The 18,538-nt window shown below is 29.5% G+C and overlaps 2 protein-coding genes across 4 annotated transcripts; both read right to left on the bottom strand.

The window, feature by feature from the left end:
* Position 1: 1 nt before the first annotated feature.
* Positions 2-6,288, bottom strand: LOC103574734 (retinol dehydrogenase 14). Its single transcript, XM_008554239.2, has 6 exons — positions 5,989-6,288; positions 4,188-4,468; positions 1,955-2,194; positions 422-644; positions 181-340; positions 2-109 (listed from the first exon to the last, which is right to left on the bottom strand). The coding sequence occupies exons 2-6, from the start codon at positions 4,462-4,464 to the stop codon at positions 5-7; spliced, it is 1,005 nt and encodes a 334-aa protein (XP_008552461.1). The 5' UTR covers positions 4,465-4,468; positions 5,989-6,288; the 3' UTR covers positions 2-4.
* Positions 6,289-12,136: 5,848 nt separating this feature from the next.
* On the bottom strand, positions 12,137-16,895 carry LOC103574730 (protein TRC8 homolog). Of its 3 annotated transcripts, none has more exons than XM_014442271.2 (4): positions 16,538-16,895; positions 15,869-16,272; positions 13,956-14,335; positions 12,137-13,889 (listed from the first exon to the last, which is right to left on the bottom strand). In XM_014442271.2, the coding sequence occupies exons 2-4, from the start codon at positions 16,167-16,169 to the stop codon at positions 12,519-12,521; spliced, it is 2,052 nt and encodes a 683-aa protein (XP_014297757.1). In that variant the 5' UTR covers positions 16,170-16,272; positions 16,538-16,895; the 3' UTR covers positions 12,137-12,518. The 3 variants fall into 3 exon arrangements, with proteins under 3 accessions (XP_014297757.1, XP_014297758.1, XP_053597719.1); XM_014442272.2 differs by having other exon boundaries at positions 15,869-16,285; XM_053741744.1 differs by lacking the exon at positions 16,538-16,895 and adding an exon at positions 16,357-16,503.
* Between the last annotated feature and the right edge of the window lie 1,643 nt (positions 16,896-18,538).

Genomic DNA, 18,538 nt, shown 5'->3' on the forward strand with positions numbered 1-18,538 from the left:
AAACTTATAATTTAGGATCTGAAGGCTGTAGTTTAACAAGAGATTCACTTAGTTCCCAGAATTTCTTGCCCTTTGCTGGATCCTTGACTCCTGAAGACAGTCCGTATTCCTAAAAAAATTGTTAGCATTGGGCACATGGTAAAAATAGAAAAAAATTTTAATATTCCTAAGAGAATTTACCTTGCAGTCCAAGAAATATTTTCCACTAACTCCTTCGAGCTCTTCAGAAACCGCTAGATGGATCGTGGTCTGCGCTCCTTGCTTAGGAGTCTTGAAGAATCCACGGATTATGATGTTCAGTCCCCAGGACAATGGTGCCGGGACGCTTCGCCAAATTCCGCTGATTACAACAGAATACCGTTCAAATTATTAGTCCGCAAATTAAAAAAGCTTATCGTTATCAGGTGTTAAAATAAACTACCTGTCAATCAGACCCGGATGCAGACAATTAACAGTGACTCCAGTTCCTTCCAAGCGTCGTGCCAATTCAAGGGTGAATACAATGTTTGCATACTTTGAAACGTAATATAAGTACGCTGGAATCGTTGTTACCGGGTTCAAATTATCTAAATTGAGGGTAGCAAGGCGATATAGCTCCGATGCGACGACTACGATTCTTGATGGTTTTGAACGCTTCAATAAATCTGGAAAGTTTTATATCGGGATTTATTGTTGCGGCTATTTTCGAAGGGATACAAACAGCCGGTGGCAAATTTCAAACTAAATTCCTTATGAAATCAGGACACCCTTACGGAAAAAAATTAATGGACACTTACAAACACTATTGAAAATTCATTCGTGTTGATTAGTGTCTTATTAGCGATCATTAGTAACCATTAGTAACTCTGGCTAATCAATCTTTCAACATTGTTGGAAGTGATTAGTGTTAGTAGTGTTGTACTGGTGTTCATTAGTCGAAGTGCTAATGGATCTTGCAACGCTATTGAAAGTGGCTAGTTTTTAATGATGTTCTATTAGTGTTCATTAGTACTCTGGCTAATCAATCTTTCAACACTATTGGAAGTGATTAGTGTTAGTAGTGTTGTACTGGTGTTCATTAGTCGAAGTGCTAATGGATCTTGCAACGCTATTGAAAGTGGCTAGTTTTTAATGATGTTCTATTAGTGTTCATTAGTACTCTGGCTAATCAATCTTTCAACTCTATTGGAAGTGATTAGTGTTAGTAGTGTTGTACTGGTGTTCATTAGCCGAAGTGCTAATGGATCTTGCAACGCTATCGAAAGTGGCTAGTTTTTAATGATGTTCTATTAGTGTTTATTAGTACTCTGGCTAATCAATCTTTCAACACTATTGGAAGTGATTAGTGTTAGTAGTGTTGTACTGGTGTTCATTAGTCGAAGTGCTAATGGATCTTGCAACGCTATTGAAAGTGGCTAGTTTTTAATGATGTTCTATTAGTGTTCATTAGTACTCTGGCTAATCAATCTTTCAACATTGTTGGAAGTGATTAGTGTTAGTAGTGTTGTACTGGTGTTCATTAGTCGAAGTGCTAATGGATCTTGCAACGCTATTGAAAGTGGCTAGTTTTTAATGATGTTCTATTAGTGTTCATTAGTACTCTGGCTAATCAATCTTTCAACACTATTGGAAGTGATTAGTGTTAGTAGTGTTGTACTGGTGTTCATTAGTCGAAGTGCTAATGGATCTTGGTATAGATACACAATAGGCTCGCGCCATGACACTTCATACATATACATGTGTTTGAACGTGTACTTAGCGCGAGATACTACTTTGTCTCCTAATAGTCTGTAATAATTATGAAATTAAAATTGATGACCAAACACACAAATGGCACTCAACGCACTAATGACACTAAACCATTGGTGCGCGAAAGAACTAAAGCATTATTCCTGATTAGTTTTTTTCCGTAAGGGCATGGCCACCTTGACAGTAGGGTGACCTGAAAAACTAGGACTCAGTGTGAGGCAGTTACCTATGAGCAAATGAGTCAGCAAAAATGGCCCATACTGATTGGTCGCCATGGTCATTTCTAGTCCATCATCAGTTACTTTTTTTCTGAAGGTCTCGGCTGTTCCCGCGTTGTGGATTAAAACATCTAACCGTGACTCTTCGCGGTTTATTTGGGCAGCAAAGTCACGGACCGATTTTAATGATGAAAGGTCTAGATGCTTGACTACTATGTTGTTGTTTCCCGTTTCTCTGATTAGTTCATCTAGTTTTTGTTAGAAAACAGACATTAACTTTGACTTTTAGGTATTAAATCGTCGATTAGTTAGATAATGAACGATCTACGGTTTTCTAAGTAAATTTCAATCGATCTGGAATTTTCTAAAATTTTCCATAAACTGTTTTGTGAGTTTCTTCTGATTTTTATAACTAGCAAACGATGCGTCGTAGGAAAATTTATAGGGATGATTTTGTAGGGGATTGAATGCTCTACAAAAAAATACTGTTATCATTTTTTAATAAGACAATGTGTTCAAAAGTTCTTTAAGTTTAAAATCGATCAGAATACATCTTTTTTCTGACAGCTTGACATTAAAATGAAAATAACTAGAAAACAATGAGGAATTTAAAAAAAAATCATTGGAAATAATTTGTAGGGATTAAAATTGTCTACAAAAATTATTCTACGACGTTTTGTGATAAGTATGATAGTTTCATCGGAAAAGTAAATAATCTTGAAACTTACTATAAATTTAACTTCAAGCTCAGGTAACTTTCGAACAGATAGTCTTATCAAAAAATGATAAAAGACTGTTTTGTAGAGCATTTGATTCCCTACAAGATTATTTTCCCTACGACGCATCGTTAGCTAGTTATAAAAATCAGAAGACGCAAAAAAAATGTTTTCATGTTATTCTCATAGAAAGTAGGAAAATGTGATGCGGAACCTATTAATGTTAATATTAAGAGCTCTAATTTTCACAGGCATATTTTTATATATATAAACGAAACTTTCGAACTTGTTTTCGAGAAAAACAATAACTTTCCGAAATTTTTGAAAATCATCGATTCCCGTATAAAAAAAAATATATGGTAAAAATATATAAAATCATATATGTTTGCAACAAAAAAATATATGATATATTATATTGTATATTATAAACAATCATATAGAGATTTTCTGATTTAATATAAAATTATATACAGTAGTAAATATATGTATTCCATATATATAACTTATATGTTTTTTATATTTAGCCACATATATATTTACATTTACCTTATAATATATTGTATTGATATATTTCCTTTTATATTCAAAAAATATAAAATTTTTATATGAAATGAAATATATGGTAGCATATAATTTATATCATATATGGCATCATATATTTTCTTTGTTATATTTAAGCATATATTTTATTCAGTGTATGTATATATATATGGGTATATTATATATTCGCTTCAAATTAACTAATTTCGAGAATTTTATCTGCAATTTGAAGAATATATTAAAATTTAGATCTAATTTAATTGGAGTGGGTCATACAGATAAAAAACTTTTTTTTTCCATACACAATATAAATATATGTTTTTATATATGATCAGAATATATTTTTCGTATATGATAGAAATATATATTTTCATATATGATAAAAATATAATTTTTGTATATGACAAGAATATATATTTTCATATATGATGAAAATATATTTTTTGTATATGATTGACATATATATTTTATATATACTAAACATATACCGACTCATATATGATGAATATTATATTTTTTAATATAAAAAAAAATATATCAGAAAATATTGTTAAATTCGCCATATATATTTGCTGATATTTATTATATATTTGTACATATATTTTGACCATACATGTTATTTTCATACGGGTTGTTTTAACGGGGTTAAAAAAAAAAATTTTTTTTTTAACGCTCTGTTCTATATAAATTCGTCATACATAAATTCAGTTCCGCCTTATGCAAATAATATTCAATAAAAAAAAAAACAATTTCTCCAGTCCAATGGACTATAAATATTAATACAGAGAACCTCATAAAAATTAATGAACCATAACAATTAAAAAGACAATGAATTATATAATAAAAAAAAAAACTATTATTCAATTTGAATTAATAAATAAATTATCATGAATAAATAACAAATAATTATTTATTAATTACTCAATGTATCAATACGACAAAATAGTCTTTTGTATATACACATAAATATGGATGTAAAATATACCTTTTAATTTAGTAGCAGTTTGGAGATTGCGACAAGCCATTATCAATCTAGCCCCACGGTGTGCTAGATCTCGCGCTGTTTCTTTTCCGATTCCTGATGTGCAGCCAGTGATAATGACCGTTTTACCGTTCATTTTTTTCTTGCTCTTACAGACGCCAGTTGTTACGTAGATAAATAGTTGCAGTAATGTAAAAAATAATATTATTGCAGCGATAATTAGTGCCAGGACGACATAACACACTAAAGATAGTGTTATTTCTATCCCCAAGACCATCATTTAACTAAAATGCAAAATCAAAAATTATATTTTATGAGATTGTTATTTTAAATTTAACGGTCAAGGTGAGCAGGATTATAATAGTATTTTTTTTTTTTTTTTTGTAATTTTTAAAATAATTGGAAGAAGTTGAAAAGGACTTTACTCTTGAGTTTTATTTCAATGCTTACGTATGGAGAAATAATGCTTATTAATCATCGCAGAATAATAGTGGGAATATATATGTATATATATATATATATATATATTTATGCAGCCTTGGATGTTTTATGGAAAATTTCATGACTTTATTTCGCATTATTTATATTAACTTCGAAATTAAAAAAGGAAATTTTGACTAAAGGAAAAAATGCATTAAGATATGTTTCATATAAAATTTTAAGGACTACAGAAAAAATTGATTTTTCCCATATTTTTGATACATTATGAAATATTTATTTTGATACTAGTGACCTACGCTTTGGTACTGGAATATTTTTGAGTTTTAAGAGCTTGTGAAGCAGGATATGGATTTTGGGTGAAAATTGAAAAGAGATTTTTTTTAGGAAATCTTAAGACCTACTGAAAAGATGGAGATGATTTTTTTGATATTTGTATTTTTGGAGATATTATAATTCTAATGATATTGACTTGATATTTTGACGATATCTTATTACTGAGTTTGATAACCTAGAGCTTTAAATATTGACTTTAGGAAAAATTGATTCAGTAATTTTTTATAGAGAATTATGTGGGCTACAAAAAATGTATGGAAACTCTTTCGAAATTTTTGATAGTTAACGAGATATTGGAGATTAATGCGATTGTTTAAAACTTTTAATATTCAAATTTGAATGAAGCATTGAAAGCTTCTAGATCTTAAACTACTAATTTTACAAAAAAGTCATTTGAGTTTTTTCGATAGAGCATTGAATTCTCTACAAAAAAGATAAGAATAATTTTTTTTGTCACCGTGACCTTTGACCCAAAATCTTAAATAAAAGCATTAAAGTAACAAATCACGTTTTAAATTTCGAAAAAAAGTGAGCGCTTGATAATAACCCATTATCGCTCATTCACCCGGACAAAAATTACAAATTCTCAATCTCAAGATTAAAAAAAAAATGATCTAAAAAAAGATCAACTGGTCAATTCCAATTGTTTAAATAAACAAACATAAAAATATAAATAAATAAAAAATTAATCCCTCGAGCATCGAATCAAATGTTTAAATTTCGTTTAAAAACACATGCTATCGATTTAAAACAAAAATAATCCATCACAATTTAATTATATATTAATTACCTAAACAATTAAAATTTCTGCAATAAAATTTGATTAGACTCTAATATGTCTTTTCCCGAATTTATGCCCGCAATCCACAATTCGAGTATTTTAAATTAAATCTTTACTATTTCGATATTTTTTAAACCCATTTTATACTCCCAATACACAGTAATAGATAACTCGAAAAATCATTACTTATATTTCCCTTCAAAAATTATATAGTTATTATATATATTCAATAAAAAAAAAACTACTTACATGAAAAAAGAGTGTTGATGTTTACTTGCTCGTAGTTTTGATAAAACTGATGAATAATAATGTGTAATATATATGTACGAAAGAATAATTTTCTCTGAAGCGAGAAAAAAACTGGGCATTACGGTACTCTTCACCTGTACGATTTCAAACCGTGTATCCTCATTCCCCACTTTGATTCGATTTCTCTATACTGTCCAATATATATGTATATTAATATATATATACGCAGTATACAATGTACTCTTGTACTCTTGAGACGCTGTCGAGCGAGAAAGATTCTCCAACAGACTGAGACCGGTATTGAGGATTGAGCATTTTTATAATGGCAATGACCGTGACTTTGATGACGTCAGCATTCAGATCCCCCCGTGTTTAGTAGCATTAAGGATATTTATTTATTTTTGACTTCTCCACAGCCATTAACTAACACATTAATATTATTCTAAACTATAGAAGAAATATGTACTTTTTTTTTTTTTTATTGCGAATCACTAAAAATATTTTTTTTCCAATTTTTTGATTCACATCATGTTAAAAAGAATCGTGAAAAAATAAAAGTTTGGTTCTGCGTTTTAAATGGAAATTCTGAAAGTTTATGAAAAAGATGGAAATTTTTCACTCCGCGGTTGGGAAAAAAAAAATTTGGAGGTTATTTGAGAAAAAATTGATTATATGAGAATTTATAATGTATTGAAACAGAAGGGGGAAGCTAATAGGACCTAGGGGTATATTATACATTAGGGTGGCCCGAAAAACCGACTATTTTTTTTTCGAGTCTCTTATGAAAATTTGTTGGCTTACAATGTTTTAAGAAGCCTCTCCAAAAATCGACGATAAGAAATTTTCAAGAGGTCGCTCACGAATTTTGAAAATATCGAAAATTATTGAAATTCGGATTTTTTACTTCGAAATTTTTTCTTTCATAGCAGTAATAGTTTATATTTGTAAAATCATGTCTATGCTGAAAATTTGAGCTCAAAATTTAAATATTTAAACGGCGCTCAAGAATTTTGAATATTAACTGATAATATGCGACTAATACTTTGAATTAGTTTTTGGATTTTTTTATGACTCAATTATTGTCAATTCACTAAAATATAACTTTTGCATAACCAAAAATATTCAGGACAATCTTAAACAATAAAATTTGCTAAGTTTTGAATAAGCGAAAAAACCGAAAAATTGCAAAAAAATAAAAAAATATGTAAATAACTTATTATTTTTATTTTTTGGGTTATATTGTCATTCATTGTGATGCAAATTAATGGTGAAATAATCGAGAAGCTTTATTATTAATATTTAAGAATTGCTCGAAAACGTTCAAAAGACAGAACTCGGAAACATTCAAAATTCTTGAGTGAGGTTTAAATATTTAAATTTTGGGATGAAATTTTCAGCGTCGTCATGATTTCACAAATATAAACTATTGCTGCCAAGAAAGAAAAAAATTTTAAATAAAAAATTCAAATTTCGATCATTTTTGATATTTTCAAAATTCATTAGCGACCTCTTGAAAATTTCTTATCGTCGATTTTTGGAGAGGCTCCTTAAAATATCGTAAGCCTACAAATTTTCATGACTCGGAAAAAAAAAATAGTCGGTTTTTTTGGGCTACCCTACTATACATATTAATTATGGGGGCTCATTTTCCAGTTTCAGTATAAATTATAAAATTTCAAATTTATTAATCTAACAAATTTTTTGATTTTAAAAAAACTTATAGCCTATAAATTGTAAGGAATTAAAGGCTTGAGGTTTATAGATAAGGCCATTTTGATACACAGAAAACGTGAAATTACACATAACGCATTACGGGACCCCATAAACAAATTTATGTAAAAAAGTCTAGGTACGGAAGGGTGGGACAAGACGGCCTCCTGAAGCTGATTAAAACTGCCGCCAATATAAAGAAGAAAACACCCGAATTCAGCAAAAATAAAATAAACTCTAAAACACAAAAAAAAAAATCAAACTATTATTGTTATTTTTATTTAGTAATCGGTTATTGAAAAACAAGAATACTTAACCTCCCTGATAAGAAATCACCAGAAATCGCATCTGACGCGCTACTATTTTTTTTTTTTTAGTTATAAAATGAATTGTAACAATGATAAAAGTACAGTGCGCATCATTGATTCGTGCTGTTTAAAAATTTTATGGTAAAATAGAAAAATCAAAATTTCGACATCTGTAAATAAGGAAATCAATAAAAGGAAAATCTTTATGAGCATCAATTTAAACAAAGTCGAAAAAATAATTAACTGAAAATAAATAACTGAAAATATCAATCACGATTAAAATATAAATTAATAATATTAGTAATCAAAAGAATTACACACTTAATAAAATAAATAGAAGTAAAATTATAATATAAAAAAAAGATAATATAAGGTAAATTTCCCAATACCGAAACAAGACCCAATACCGGAACGATTTGATAATCATTATATTATATTTCAACTCGTACGCGATGAAACTAAATAAAACTTTCTTTATTTGAAACCTTAATCTTTCAGTTAAAAAATAAAATATAAAATAGATTTTAGATAATATTTAAAATATGAAAAAAAAATGTTAATTAGAGCAATAGTCTCGGATTCATGACTTTTTCATGTCTCTTAATGGTTTTGCTAAGAAATCAGTCAATGGTCTTAAGCTTATAGAAAATGCATAGAATTACTTTTCAATAACTTTTTTTTTGTATATGTATCTTGAATGACATAAAATTCAAGAAAATATATTAAAAATATGAAAAAAAAAGTATTATTATATTAATTTTACTGTCCGTCTATTGGTACACCAAAATGAACCCGTGCCCAGTGCCGGAACAGCCAATCATATTAATGTTATCGATAGACATTAACGGTGAGTTTTATTGACTGGCTAAATCAAGTACAATATTAATTATTACTGGAGCCCTAATATTTAATGCAGTGTATGATTGTTATAAAAAATAGATTAAGTATAGATAAACTCTAATTTAAATTATAAAAAATAAATTTTTGTTTTTAGTTTTTTTTTTAAATTATTTTTCTAGTATTACCTCAAATGATTTATCTTCTTTCTATTCATTAGTTCAAAATATTTATTTTCATTGAATATTCAATCATTTTGAAATTTTAAATACATTTTACATTATGGGTGTGATATAGCAGACATCAGACAAATTTAAAATTATTAATAAATCGAGTAAATTATTAATAATATAAAATTAAAAGAAATGCAAATTCAAAAAATTTTGAAATTAATAGTGCTTTTTTTGTAAATATTATTTTTTTAATTATTTATCTTATTTATTTATAATTTTAAAGTTCTCTGATGTCTGCTACATTCATACTCGTTTTACATTAATATTATTTAATAATTATTAATATTTTCACCATGAATAAATGCAAAAAATAACTTATTTTATTTACTGTTCCGGTATTAGGACACCCGAATTCCCATATTGGGACAAGGCTATTTCAGCGTTCCGGTATTGAGTCTTTTGGGTGTCATAGAAAAAAATTTTTTTTTATATTAAATTTAAGAAAAATGAACTAATTTGATTATTTTTGAATTGGTAAATGTCTATTCTATATGATGTAAATTATTTTGGTTTATAATTTATTTGAATATTTTTAAAACGATAAAAATCAGTCATATACTCTTCGTCGTTCCGGTATTGGGACATTTACCTTAATTGGATGATTTTAAAATTTATCGAATATAAATATAGACATTGGATAAATTAAAGTGAACTGACTTCAGAGAAGTCAGTAAAAGAAACATTTGATTATTTATATTTATAAAAATATTGACTGTAATTAATATATGGATTCTCAAACAATAGACATCTATATATATATACCAGCAAATTCAGAAACTCGTGATTTTAGACATCTGTAAATTTTGATTTATATAAATTCATAGATTCAAATAAAAATACAATTAAGTATATAATTGCTTGCAATTTACGAGCTAATAAAAAATTAAAACAAAGCTTCTATAATGCTCGGGAGCACTAAACCACTACCCTTGGATGTTTACGGAGTCGGTTCTCCAGGAGGTGTTGAATAAACTATTTCATTTTGTTAGTTTTTTTCTAGATAATTACGGAAAAATTTAACGGTCATCATTCATTTATTCAAATTGTCCGCAGTATTATTTTTTTTCAATCCTTCTATAAACTTTCCATTGAAATCCCTCTCTCGTTCCAGTCAAAGCCCTCTGCCCCAATCGTCCTTGTAAACTGTAGGAATACTTGGCGTAAAATTTCCGTTGCCGCTGCAAAGCGTTTTCAAGTAAACATGATCCTGAACGTCCTTGTCAAGGTCATACGGAAAGAAAATTATGGAAATGGTTTCCATAATTTTGTAAAATTTGTTCCTATACCACCATAGGAATTTTGACCGTGAATTATGGGAGTAGTTCCTATAATTATAGGAATGTTTCCCATAATTATAGGAATAGTTCCTATAATTTATAGGAATACTTCTTATATTATGGGAATTATTCCCATAATATATAGGAACTATTCCTATGAACTATAAGATCCATTCCCATAAATTATAGGAACCATTCCTATAAAATTACAGGAATGTTTCCCATAATGGTATGGGAACGATTTTTATATGATTATAGGAATGGTTCCCATAATGCAATTGGAATATTTCCTATATCATTATGGGAATCATTCCCATAATATTATGAAAATCGCTCCTATAATGTTATAGGAATGGTTCCTATAATTTATAGGAATACCATTCCCTATACTATTATGGGAACGGTTCCCATAACATTATGGAAATGGTTCGCACATTGGTGTAGGAACTATTCCCATACCATTATAGGGATAATTCCCATAATATATAGGAACTATCCCTATAATAGTGTGGCTATAGTTCCTACACCATTATGGGAACTATTCCGATAATGCATAGGAACACTTCCCATAATTTTCTTTCCGTGTATTTAATAACCGGTTTTTTTGAAATTTTGATTATAGGAACGGCATCCATATATATTATGGTAATCATTCCTATAACTATGGGTATAATTCCCATATGGTATCGGAATAGTTCCTATAGAATTATGGTAATCGTTACTATGTACCTATGGTAATGGTTACTATAATATTATGGTAATAGTTACCATAATATTATGGTAATAATTACCATAAAATTATAGGAACAGTTACCATAATATTATGGTAACCATTACCATATACGCTTAGGAACCGTTAGAATGTGGTTATAGGATTGGTTCCTATTTGCTTATGGGAACTATTCCTATGAGTATGGTAATCATTACCATGATTCTTTCACATGCGATATGGAAACTGTTACCATAATAATAGGAATTGTTACCATATTTATGGAAACCTTCCCAAAAAGTATGGGTCTATATCCCATAATCCCAAGTAATCATTACCATAACGGTATGGGATGATATTTCATAGACGTACTAGGAACAGTTACCATAATTTTTTCTCCGTGTATAGTTCAGCCGCATTTCAAGTTATCGGGTCACCGTTTGCTGTGTTTTATAGGTAATTCAATACTCTTCAAAAGTATCTTTACTTATCTATATCTTACTCAGACTTTAATTGCTTTTTCTGCTGGTTCTGAAAATCATTTTCTAAATATTAATTTGGGTTTGTAGTTGATATTGACTCAATAACAAAATTTACAGTAAAAATGCAAATAACGATTTTTTAAGAAATTAGATTCTCTACAAAAAAGTTCTTCTTCGTTAAGTGGCTCAAGTTCTTCTCTTACGTGATATAGGGATTTTATTAATAATTTCAAGCAGTAAATAATTTCCTTTTCATTAATTTAATCTATTCAAAAAAAACCAAAAGGTTTAAAATTGATGAGTCTCGGATAAATTTTTGTCAAATATTGTATGTACAAAATTAATTAAAGCCCTGTATCGCGTGAACGAAGAACTTGAGCCACTTACTCATTTCGAACTGCAGTGCATGGGTTTTTAATTTCAAAATTAATATTCTATCAGCTCAATATTTTATTTAAAATAAAAATTTTTAGAGACTGAAAAATTTTAGTTGCTGTAATTAATTATTTTTAGCTAACATTGCTATTGACTTTTTCCAGAGCGTGGGCTAGAGGACGGTTTATTTTCACACAATTAAAAACAAACATGAAAGTATATTAAATAATTTGTTTATTCCATATCCATTCCTAATTACACAATAATCAATACAATTATTTAGTCACAAAACTCGTCAATCATCGATTACCACATAGTTATTCTAATATATATATTATATCCAATAAGAAGACAACAATCCACAACAAAGTAAACTCATCACCTTCGATATCACATAAAATTTTAAAAGACGCCTCATTTTCACTCAGACCAAACCTTCAAATATAAGTTTTAAAACAATCGTGAATATCCCGAAATTCACCGGTGATTTTAATAGACGACCATGAACTCTATCCCTCAAAAAAAAAAAAAAAAAAAAAAAAAAAAATAAACGTATCACAAAGCCTTAAGAATAACAATAATTACGTAGGCGTCGGACTTCACCTGATGATTGTTGAAGTTTCTCTGCCTGGCGCCAAGTCTGGTCTCTCGTCTTCAACATTTTCTCTTTCCCTCGCTACTGGATCCTGGCTACCACCAGGTGCTTGGGCTGGTTCCTTTTCCGGAGGGGTTTCAACTTTATAAAGAATGTCGTGACACAAAGGGCATCTGTCTTGTACGTAAAGCCATTTCCTTAAGCAAACCCCGTGGAAGAAGTGATTGCACCTGGTTACTTTAGCGCTCTTCATTTCTTGATAGCAGATAGCGCATACGTCATCAAGCCTACGAAGTTGATCAACATTCGCCTCAGGTAGTGAATTTATTTTGTAGACAGCAGTACGACGCTTCATAAATACGCTCCATCCTGCCTTAGCCTCGTTCCAAATATTGAAGTACGCGTGTATGCCCATCATAATTGCGCGTATTGCGCCTCCAGACTCAAACAGAAGAATCCAGACGCCATTGAAGAAGAGGATTACGCCAAAAGCGAACTCTACAGTGTTACCAAAGCTGCGAATTACGTAGAGACAGTCATCAAGTGGTTCCCAGAAGGTACTTCGGTAGGCATCGAAAAGGAAGAGACCATAAATGGCTAGAGACACGCAAACTTTAACGATGACTTCAACGCAGAAGATTGAGACAGCCAGGAGCCAGGTAGACATACTGAAGTGTGACCAGAGGAAGACTAAAAGTGTTATCGGAAAGACGATTAGAAAGAGGCAGACACTAAGCGCCCGCAAGTGACGTCTAAGTGCCGGATTATGGGAGGCGCTGATTGACATAAGAACTGGGTTTACGATGTTGTGGACAAAATGCAAGACTGCTGTAGACAGAAGACAAAAGTTACGGAAAAGACGGACTAGTCGTTTCTCCCGGTCCAGGGATGTCAGACCAGTCTGCAGAGCAAGAATGTAAAACAAAATGGCAGATACTGTTCCTATACTCTTTTCCTCATCGTCTTCCGTGAGAAGAACCCATCGGAAGAAGCAACCGATGTAATGACAGATAGAGGATATTATGGAAGTCATGCCTAATAAGGCAGTCAGGGTTTCACAGCCGTTTACTAGTAAAGTCCGGATTAAAGTTGATAAAGTGAAAGATTCCTCATTGTAGTGGGTGCCAAGCAGCTGGACTATCTGCTCAAAAACTCGCAACATCCAAAAAGTTCGGAGTACATTGGGCACGTTTAGTCGCATCCATTCTATTTCCGCGAGGGCTGAAAGCCCGTAGTTGCTAATAAAGGTCCGCGCATGCTGATACCCGGAGTGCATTATTTTCAACATTGAGATGCTGCTGTACCAGAGAATGAACTTGCAGACTAAAAGGGGAAGTAGAGCTGCTATTACTGGTGTGTGATGTAAAACAGTCGGCTGAAATGATTAGTATTCATTTAGCTATGGAATCATTCAGTAGGACTTTAGAGACCGGATACTTACAGGCAGGGGGTAAATACCAAGAATCGATGGTATGAGGAAGCTTATGAAAAGTAACCTGTCGAGGATGACGTGACGTGGAGCCAGATGGATGTAGCAGAAGACACTCGCCAAAATAGCTTGGATTATATAATTCTGGATAACGATATTCCCAGGTCCGTTTTCAATCAAATGATTGAAGTTCAACCGGAGCACATCGTCCAAAATACTTGGAGTTGACGTGATATTTGGATTGTAAGTAGACGTGTAAGTTATTATTGATTGCATTGTTCTCACGTTGGACCAATAGGACACGAATATTGTGCCAACAGATATCAGGTACATGTAGACAATTATTAAATGACCAGTCCAAAGCATAAATGTGTAAATAGAAGCTGCGATACCTACAATTTATATGGAAATTTATTTGGCAAGATAAGGCAGTATTTTACTTTGAGCGCTAGAAAAAAAGTCTTCTTTTTGAGATTATGAATAAAGATATACATGCAGGGTTAGTTAGGATTAATAAATATTAGAGTGTTTTAAAAAATCGACTTTTTTTTTTTCTCGAAGAACATTGAAAATTCGACAGAGTATCTCTAGACATAGACCCTGTTAAAATATGAGACCTTAATATTAATATTTAAAGGTGGCGATTCACGATTTTCTATTTTCCATTTATATATCATGGGAAAAAAAAAATGTTAAGTTTGGAATTTTATACCTAGGCGATTGCTTCTTGAATAGATAAGTTCAGGACATATTTTTATCGAGAATGAAACGCTCTACAAAAAAAGTCTTTTATCATTTTTTGATAAATCTATCCGTTCAAAAGTTATCTGAGCTCAAAGTCAAGTTAGAGCAAATTTCGAGATCATTCTACTTTTCCGGCGAAACTATTGGACTTATCATAAAATGTCATAGAATCTTTTTTGTAGACAATTTTATTTTCTACAAATTAGTATTGATTAATTTTTTTCGAATTCTGCATTGTTTTATAGTTATTTCCATTTTAATGCCAAGTTTTTAAAATCGATCAGAACACTATTTTTTTAAGAGTTTTCTTCATTGCATTTTCATTACACGGTGTTTGTTAATCTGTCATCCAGTTGTGAGCTATATTCAAGAATATAACTCACCCAGAAATTAGTTTTAAATTAATTATAAAAAATTCGTACTGAACAGACAAACAAACGAATATGAATTATTTATTCGATTTTTTTTCATTTGCTTTTGTTTTTTTAATTTTTTTCTTCCTCTTCTAGTGCTTTTCCTTATCATTTATAAAAAAAAATTTTTTTTTTCTTGCATTGTCATCTAATTTTGAGCTTTGTTCCAAATTTCAAGTCTCTAGCTCATCGAGAAGTTACTTTGAAATCAATTACAAAATTCCACCCGAACAGACATACATAAAAGCGAGTTAATAAAAAAGTTGTAAAAAGTATGTAAATAACTTATTATTTCTATTTCTCGGGCTATATTTTTATCCATTATCATGCAAATTGATGGTGAAAAAATCGAGAAGCTTTATTCTTAATATTCAATGGTGGTTCAAAAACGTCTAAAAGACAGTACTCGGAAACGTTCAAAATTCTTGAGCGAGGTTTAAATATTTAAATCTTGGGCTTATATTTTTAGCGTAGTCATAATTTCACAAATATAAACTATTGCTGCCAAGAAAGAAAAAAATTTGAAATAAAAATTCAAATTTCGTTCATTTTTTATATTTTCAAAATTCGTGAGTGACCTCTTGAAAATTTTTTATCGCCAATTTTTGGAGAGGCTTCTTAAAACATCGTAAACCAACAAATTTTCATAAGAGACTCGAAAAAAAAAAATAGTCGGTTTTTTTGGGCCACCCTAATAATCAATCTAGAAATTTTTCTTACAATAATTAGCGGATGGTTAAAAAGAAAAAACACCAAAGCAATACTTACCAAAACAACAAGCGAAAAACCTCATAATAGTAAGAATATAAGCTTGATAGAAATAACTATTAATATTAAAAGATTGTATTAAAGAAGGTTCCGCTGTAGCAACAGAAGCTATTGATCCAACAATAGTATTCTGGACGCTCGCATATTTATCGTAATCATAGTGGTCAGTAGCATTCAGTACAATGGTCTCTTCGGGCATTCCCAATCCGATTCTTAGCAGCTCGTCAATTATAAAAAGTGGAGGTACTCGCATCACAACGTTTGCGATTCCCATCATGCGGTCGCCGACTAGTGGATCCATTTTTTATTATAATTATTATTAATTACTAATTCAACTATATTTTGACCCTGTCTACTTGTTCATATTTAATTATTGGTGGAATTAAACGTCAAATTTTCTTAACCTGTTAAAGAAAACTATTATTATTATTATTTACATATTTTGATGAATTTTAAATTATTAATTATTCGGACTATTGATTACCAACATTATAAATAATTATAAAAAAAATTACGTCCAAAAAAATATTTTTGCTGATAGGTTATTATGCAATAAATAAATAAATGACGAAGCAATTTTTTAATTAATTTTAAATAGAAAAAAATATTTATTTAGACTGTAGTTTAATTTTAGTACGCAGATAATAATTGACTTAAGTAATTACTAACCTTAAAAATAAAGTTTTTTGGTAAAAATATTTTGTCGAAAATGTGTATATTGTGACAATAAAGTTGCTACTGACTATATGTATGTATATTTATATTTTTATAGTATATAAATATTCCTTTATAAGAATTGTGAGCTCCCTTAAGTTGGCGGGGGGAATTCGATTTTTGGCAAATTTTTTTTAGCAATTCGTTTGTTCGTCGATTGTTCGTCAATGTTCGCTATAAATAATTATTTGTTCGTTCTTTATTTTTTTTTAAATAAATTTTTAAAAATTTATTTGAAGTTAGCGGTGACTATACTCATTTTCTATCTTTTTTAATTTTTTTTCCATTTATCTTGATTTGTTTGTTAATACCCCACCAAAAATAGCGTTTGTTTGTTTGTTTTTATATTTATAATTAATTATTAAAATTTTAATTATGCCCGTTGATCTAATAGTAGTTGTGCGCATGCGCAAGTGTCTGCTCTAGGTTTAAAATTTTTTATTGTTTTCATTATTATTTATGTTTTAATTAAATTAGTAATCTTATCAAGTAATTATCAAATCCTGTTGATCATCTAGCACATCGTAAGAGTATCCAGGTATTTATCGGAGAGAAATGTCAATAAGCCACAATAAAATATGAAACGAAAGAGTCCTCAAAGAATCTTAGAAAACCACTTTTAATATTATTATTATTATCTTTATTTATTTAATATTTAATACACTCGACTAATTATTTTGTTTTATCAATATTAATTATGTATTAAAAATACTGAAAACATTTTAATGTTATTTTCATTTACTCTTTTATAATTTACCGCTCTGTTTTGTAACTTACGTGGTGTGTCACCTATTATCAAGTATTTTAACTTGCCGTTCAACTAGTATTTTTGTGTTACACAGTTGGTCTCATAAATAGTTGGTAAACCAATTACTAAATTACAAGTATCATCGAAGTCAATAATAAATAAATATAATATTGGAGCAGGTTTGTAAAATTAAACTAATAATTAATTATTTATTTAATATTAGAGTAGACTTATACAATTGAAGTTATTAATTATTCATTTGCGCAATTTTTATAAATTTATATTTTGCGTCTACATTGAGACTCAAAATAACTTAGCCTAAGAAATTTGATGAAAATTTTAATTAATATTTATTATTAAACATCATTTTATAATTAAAGATGTTTTTCTAATTTTTTTTTTTTTTTTTTTTTTTTTTTTTTTCCAAATATTAAAATTTTTTTTATTTTTCAGTTTTGAAAACAATATTTTTATACCACTTATCAAAATGGAGCTCAACTCTATAATGTTTCACCAATCGGATGTGATTCTTTCATCTAATCTCCAACATTATTTGTCCTTCATTTATATGTAAGTATATTACCATTAATTATTAGTACTGCTATTAATAATTTTTACATCATTTTATTTTTTAATTATAAATGTGTAAGTATTTATGATCTTGGCGATTCTTGGAGTAGTTCAAATGTTATTATAGAAGTCACAGTTTATTGAATTGTTAATTATTTCAAGCTGAAATTTATATTTATAATTTTACTAGCCGACCTGATAATAACAGATACAACAAAAAAAGAATTAGCGAAATCGGCCCAGCCGTTTACGCCCGATGCTGTAAACGAGGGAAATCAGGATTTATTTGCATATATAAAGATATGCATTAAGAATATTCAAACTTATGTTTGCGTATTGTTTGATTGCGATTTTTATGTATGGAAAGCGCCCAATTTTAAGTAATAAATAAAAATTTCTCTTTAAAATTACATCGTTTTTAATTTTATGATCGGAACGTTTTAATTCCGTTTTAGGCATCGTGGGAACTGATTAATTATTTTATTGTTATTAATTTCAGATTTTTTTATTTATTCGAACACCTTTTTAAGATGAATTTTCCCAGTGACAACAAGGAAAAGTTCAGCAAAATTATTAATTGGAGTTTATTGGTAAGTAGCTAGTTTTGCAAACAGTAAAAAAATTATCATTAATAATTT

Source organism: Microplitis demolitor, chromosome 9 (assembly GCF_026212275.2).
Source record: "Microplitis demolitor isolate Queensland-Clemson2020A chromosome 9, iyMicDemo2.1a, whole genome shotgun sequence".
NCBI lineage: Eukaryota > Metazoa > Arthropoda > Insecta > Hymenoptera > Braconidae > Microplitis > Microplitis demolitor.